The 6,797-nt window shown below is 47.4% G+C and overlaps 1 protein-coding gene across 1 annotated transcript; it reads right to left on the bottom strand.

Annotated features, from left to right (window-relative positions):
• Positions 1-4,990: 4,990 nt before the first annotated feature.
• On the bottom strand, positions 4,991-5,902 carry LOC100830093 (extensin-2). Its single transcript, XM_003565660.4, has one exon. The coding sequence runs from the start codon at positions 5,815-5,817 to the stop codon at positions 5,257-5,259; it is 561 nt and encodes a 186-aa protein (XP_003565708.1). The 5' UTR covers positions 5,818-5,902; the 3' UTR covers positions 4,991-5,256.
• Between the last annotated feature and the right edge of the window lie 895 nt (positions 5,903-6,797).

Genomic DNA, 6,797 nt, shown 5'->3' with positions numbered 1-6,797 from the left:
TAATGCTCTATTCAAAATTTTCGGGCCATTTCTTGCTTTACGTGCCTGCGTGCATATTTCTCGTGCCGTGCTTTTTTCCCGTTGCCATGCCGAGCGACGTCCGAGTCTCCGCGAGGTTCTGAACAGTGCCTCGTGCCTCTCGTTACGGTTTTCTCGTGCCGTGCTCGTGCCAGCCCACGGGCCGCATCTAAGAAAAAAGCCTGGCACGTGATGGGCTTCGTGCCTGGCCCGGCCGGATTTGCCCGCGCCGTGCTGTTCTGTGGGCCGTGCTTTTTTTGCGTGCCTCGGGCCAGCCCGAAAAAACACGGCCCGATGGCCAAATATAAGCGGACGCGAGTGGCAGTAGGGATAGGGATAGAAGGAGCGAGGACGGAGGAGAATGGCGGCGTGCCGTCGAGAGCGAATTAGAGCAGAGTCCAGGCCCCAATAGGCCCATTAGTGTACCGGTAAAAAAAGAAAGAAGTTCATATTTCACCCTCAAATGTCACTCGCCGGAAGCATAACCCCAAACTCCAAAACCGGTTATTTAGACCCCCAAAATCCTTAATACCATTTAAATCACCCTGCTAAGTGGTTTTAGAATCTACGTGGCACATTTAGGGCGGTTTAAGGCCATGTTTGTTTGGGCTTCTGTTTCAGCTTTTGGTGCTTCTAGCTTTCTAAAAAAACACTTCTCCCGTTTACATATGAATCTGAGAAGCACGTCGGGAGGTGCTTCCCTCCAGAAGCTGCAGGAAGCACCTCTGGACGTGCTTCTCAGCTTCATGTGTAAACGGGTGAAGTACTTTTTAGAGGGTTAGAAGTACCAAAAGCTGAATCAGAAACCCAAAAAAAGGGGCCTAACATCTGATTAGGCAATTTGACCTTGTTTTGACTTGATGATGTGGGCAGGCGGTTCGTACGGGAAGTGAATCCGGCGCGATTAACCTTCCTATCTCTCTGTCTCCTGAAACGGATCGTCTCCTCTCGATCTGTCTTCTCTGATCGGCGGCGACGGAGCGGAGACTTGCGACGGAGGTGGCGGCGACGGAGCGGAGACTTGAGGACCTACGTGGATGATCCGGCGGACGGGTCGGACATCGCATTCTCGCCATGCATAAAGGCAAGTGCCGTGGACATTTTTCTTGGTTTGTTTGCTGTTCTCGCCATGAGGTTGTTTGATGTTAGGTTATTTCAATTCGCAGGGATTCTCGCGGTTCAGTACTAAATTGATCTAGGTTTTATGTTCCGTAGGCTCAGATGGTGTTGACCCGCTCGATTATTTCTCTCTGAGAGTTCATATTTCTGGCCTACTCCGAATGGGACGTATGAGAGTATGCTAGCTGTTTTGGGAATCATCTAATACTACATATGTTCCCATTATTTTTTTCTATTTCATATCTGAAAGTACTAGCTGTCTTGTTGAAATGACAAACAGAACTGCCATTTTTCATCGTGGTTCCTATCCGAGAGTACTAGCTGTTTTGAGATTCATCTAATACTACATATGCTCCCAGGATATTCTTTTTCTATTTCATATCTGAAAGTACTAGCTGTCTTATTGAAATGTCAAAGAAAACTGTCATTTTTCACTGTGGTTCATAGTATCTGAGAGTATATACTAGCTGTTTTCGGAATCATCAAATTAATACTACGTATGTTCCCAGCCATTTTTTTTTTTCTAATTCTCATTGCAGTGGACAACAACTTCCCAGAATTTTGTATATTCAAAATGATCACATGGAAACAACTTCAGATTTTTGTACACTGAAATTAATCACAGCACCGGCACATGAGCCGAGATGCAGAGCAGCGGTACCAGCAGTACTTGGCGGAAGAAGCGCATGCGGAGGGCACTTGGGCCGGCCCACGCGGTGGGCGCACGGCCCGTAGGCAGGACGGCGAGTCCTCTCGTGCGGCTGTGCACTGCCGCTCATTCTCGCCGGAGGAAGAGGCCCTTCAGGCGCCGACTGACGAGGAGGACGGTCCGGACTTCCAGCAGGCGTTGGCGGAAAGCATCCTCACCGCCGCCGAGGAGAAACGCCGCCGCCAGCAAGAGGACGCCAATGACCCGGATCTGCAGCGCGCGATTTCAGAGTCCAAGGGGAAGGGGAAGGCGCCAGCAAGGGAGCTCATAATCCTCTTGAATGATGAGCAGGAGGAAGACGATGGAGCGGCGGCGAGGGAGAAGAAGAAGAATCGCCGCCCAAATGCTGACGAAGTCGCCGGAGTAGAAGAAGGTGCCGGTGCCAGCAATGGAGCACATTTTGTTTTTGTTAATTGTTCCGCCGCTAAGTATTAACCTAGTAATTTCTGTAGTTGATAATGAACTCTACTTTAGTATTTTGTGTAGTTGATGATGAACTCGGTGCGCACGAAGTTTTTCTGTTCTTTTTCAAAATTTGCAGTTCTGAATTTGGTTTATGTTTTGCGTGAAGCTTTTCGTAACTGAATATCCCGATTCAGTTCAACCTTTTCGTAACTGAATATCCCGATTCAGTTCAACCGAACTCGGCCTATTCGGATCGGTCGTTTTCGGTAACTGCTAGAGTTGCTCTAAAAGTTCCAAATATTATTGTGAAAATCAAAGTTGCCAAATTACCCGGTAGCCATACAGTAGGAGTTTTTAGGAAAGAATGAAGGGGTAAGAATTAAAGAACGTATAATGAAGACCGTACATGTCCCTATATCTTTTTTAGGAAACGGAGTACAGACGTAGATGCTCGCATATTTTGACAATGGGTATTTAAATTTTTTAGAAATTTGCTAGTCAAAATTGCAACTTACATGCGTTATTGAATGATTGATGAGGCGTTGCCAATTGTGCGCATGTGAAGCCGTGAAATAACATAAGTGTCAAAGCGCGGAACAAGGACGAGCCAGCCAACGCCCAAAGGTGAGGATGCCGGGAAGCAGCACATGTAGTCGCTATGTTTATAGATTTGGGGACATGTCTATTTCGGGATTAAGAAGGAGACGAAAGGTGCGGGCAACGATCAAGGACGTATGAGACTACATGTATTGATCAAACGGTTTGGTTTTCAACATTGTAAATCTATGTGGCCAACTGTCCATTGGGCCAATCGGAGGAGGTATGAAATAGATGGACTGGTGCATTTATAGACTTACAATTGAGTTTGGGTCCAAAATATTTTTTTACATACATACACTAGTATATGTATTTGTTCTTTTTTTGCAAAAATTAATGGGTATTCAAGTGAATACCCTTGAATTGAGCTGGGCCTCTCATGCTCACAAACACACAAGAACACTCACCCTCTGAATAGACGCGCACACACCCTATACTTTCGAAGTTTCACACTCATTATATCTTACTCACAAAGCACTTTGTACTCGATCTAAGACATTTTTTATGGATAGGAGGGAGTACTTTTTAGATACTTCTGGAAGTTCTGTTTTCTTTTTGTTTCATTGACCTGAGAACTTCTCACTGAACTTCGAAATAGTTATTCCCGGTCGATAATCATAGAAATTCAATTTAGATTTTTTTTCATCCTTTGTAGTTGCATGATTCTTACACACATCCCACTGATTAGATCGACAGTTGTTAGTACCGATTTAGAATAAAAATAACAAAACCGTTTATATTTGGTTACTGCCAATGGTTCAAGTACATCTTCCAAAAGTTACCAACGGTACTGTATGCAAAAGGGTAAGGAAAAGCCATGCTTGCTGCCGCATGGTGTGGACGGCACAATTTGTTATTAACCTCTAGTATTTAAGCCCTATCCTGGGCAATATACATTTTCTTGCATTGAAGAAATATCTGGTGCTTTGTGTGGGAGCAAGTTGTTCGTGCTTTGGATGCTTGCTTTGGCCTTTCAAGGCTCTGACAAAGCGATGACAACCTAGATACTCCCTCTGGTTAGAATTAATTGTTGTAGATTTAATACAGAATCTGCGACAAGTAATTTTAGCCGGATGGAGTAATTTATTTCAAGTGTCCGCACACGTGGCATTGGCCTTTACGAAGCTTGACCCGACATATGCATAGGTATACTTCACATATGGGCTTCCTATTGTTCAAATGGCTAAAACGACAGAAATGCGTAGGACCGAAAAAATTCTATCGATTTTACACTTGAATTAAATTATCAATCCTATTCTTTTCGCACACATGTCATATATTTGATTGGTACTTGAGACACTTGAATTAAGTTATCAATGAGATATAGGAGTATTTAGAAAAGAATGAAGGATTAATAATTAATGGACGGAGGTGTAATAAAGAACTTACGCAGATTTTTACAAACACACATCAACCCTCGCTCCCTGAAGGGCCCCCCACACACACTTGCCGTTTGGAAGCTCCACATTTTAGATACTTCTCGAAGTTCGGATTTTTTTTCGTTAACTCGGCAAGAAATCATCGAGTTCTTTGACAGAAAATAAAGGTAATGTACCTTTTATATTTATGTATCGGTTGCTGCCAATAGTACACGTAAACCTTCCAAAAGGAAAAGCCATGCTTTGCCGCCGCATGGTCTGGACGGCACAATTTGTTATTTACCTCGAGTATTTAAGCCATATCCTGGACAATATACACTTTCTTGCAATGCATACGCAAGAATAAATCTGTCGTGCTTCGTGTGGAAGCAAGCTGTTCGTGCTTTGGATGCTTGCCTTGGCCTTTGGAGGCTCTGACAAAGCGATGACAACCTAGATCGTGTGTCTTCCACTTCCGACTTCTATTTTCGTCGGCACGTCAGAACCACAGATCCACCCCTCGAAGGAAATAAAGGATACAATAAAACGCGGTGACCAGATCCGCATGGTTTGAATGTTTGATCGAGCGGTCACTGATCTATTCAGATCGATCCAGTAGATGGCAGTACCATTGTACAGTCTGTGCAGAGAAATTTCCCGAACAATCAAACCAGTTCAGAGAATGGTGTTCAGCAGCAGACAAACTGATGAGAGACCTGACACTAGGCATATGATCGATGTTGCAAAAAAATAATGCAAGATTCTTTTTTACCAACGACTCGAATGAAAGTGAAACTCTGAAAGAGTAAATCATGAGACTGAACATTTTGATTAGGTCCATCTATAATACTTATTACTTGCCCTCGTTTTACACTTGAGCTATTACTGATTTCAATTTGTACCGGCACATAAACCCACCAAGAGAGAAGGAGGAGGAGCAAATACATAAATTACAAATTAAAATAAATAAAATAGAAATTACAGTCGGATGCCGCAGTCAAATCACTGCCTTACTAGTGCGAAAAAGCAGCGCAGATCTATCTCGCATTCTCAGTCTCGCCACAGCAGGAGCCCGGAGAGCGCGAGAAGCAGCAGCGTCGCGGGCGAAGACGAGATGGCTCCGGCGGCGGAGCTTTTGTCGACGAACTTGGGCGGCGGGCTGTAGTAGTAGAAGGGGAAGTAGGGAAGGAACGGGTTGGGCGGCGGCGGCGTCGGGTAGACACCGCCTCCACCGCCCTGAGACCCGCCGCCAGAGGATCCGCCGGTTGGCGGAGGGTAGAAGTAACCTCCGCCGGTACCGCTACCGCCGTTGGAAGGGGGCGGGGAGGAGTAGATGACGGGGCCTCCACCGCCGCCGCCGCCGCCGCCGGCGGAGGAATAGGATGGGGGAGGCGGGCACTGCGGGGTGGGGTTCACTACCGGAGGAGGGGGAGACGGGTAGTAGGTGGGGTTGCAGGGGTTGTCGCAGGAGGCGCAGAGCGTGCATGTGGTGCCGTCCTTGAGCACGACGGTCGGGCCGGTGTCCGCTCGCGCCGCATTGGGTAGAAGCAGAGAGGAGAGGATCAGTAGCAGCGGGAGCGGGAGGAGGAGGACTGGTGGGAAGGGAGCCATGTGGGGAGGAGCTGTAGGTGTAGTGTAGGTGATGGGGATGGGAGTGGAACTGGAAGCGCGCGAGAGAGTGAGGCTGACCCGTGAACGGGGGGTACTACTTAATTGATTGGGACGGACGGAGAAAGCGGCCGCGGAAAGCAAGGTGGAGTTGGTCGGCCGGCTGCGCGTCGTCGCTCCTCGGTTTCTCGGTGTCACGCTTCCACGGGAAAAAAAGAGTCGCTAATCTCGAATTCTGGATGTAAGTTTCAGTTTCACCTTTCGCCCGGGGGTACAGAAAGCAGGAATTCTGGATCATATCGCCAGCTACAGGTGACCTGCTGTATCTTCCACCGGTAGCATGCATGCTAGCTGCATAGTAGCCCTGAATTGCGACACTTGGATCCTTCCAGATCGATCCGCTGGATGACGAGTACTGTAGTACTGTTTCTCTGGCCTGGTGGTACGCTAAAATGAAAAGAGAAGGAAACGACCGACCGGAGACTGCGGATCTGTACGTGGACGCCAGGGATCCACACGCCCACACGTGCCCCTGCTCGGACCGTGGATCCGCCCTGCGTGGCCGGTAATACGCGCACGCACACCAAGGCAAACGCACGCAGCAGACAAGCAGTAGTAGGCCAGTAGCACTGTAGCGGTGGTGTCTGGTGTAGCACACATGAGCTGGAGACCGAAATTGTTGCTAGTCGACACTTGAGGACAGGAAGTTGCGTGGCGGCAGTGCCCTGGCGTCGTTTTACACATGCGCGCGCTTCGGCGGTTTCAATTATCGGTCCATCGGCATGGATGATACGGTAGATCACCAGATCAGCCGCATGTCTGAAAAAAAGATGAAGAATGATTAGCCGCCAGTGGGAGCAAGTCGGAAGCAGTTTACTTGCTACGCCGAAAGGCAACAGGCCGGGAAGATCGATAATATACACGCAGTATGCATGTCGCTGTTAATCAAGAATAACTTCGAAGTTCGAACAAAGTGATCCATT

Source organism: Brachypodium distachyon, chromosome 2 (genome assembly GCF_000005505.3).
Source record: "Brachypodium distachyon strain Bd21 chromosome 2, Brachypodium_distachyon_v3.0, whole genome shotgun sequence".
NCBI lineage: Eukaryota > Viridiplantae > Streptophyta > Magnoliopsida > Poales > Poaceae > Brachypodium > Brachypodium distachyon.
The sequence above is the reverse complement of the archived record's forward strand: the minus strand, read 5'-3'. Positions and strand labels throughout refer to the sequence as shown.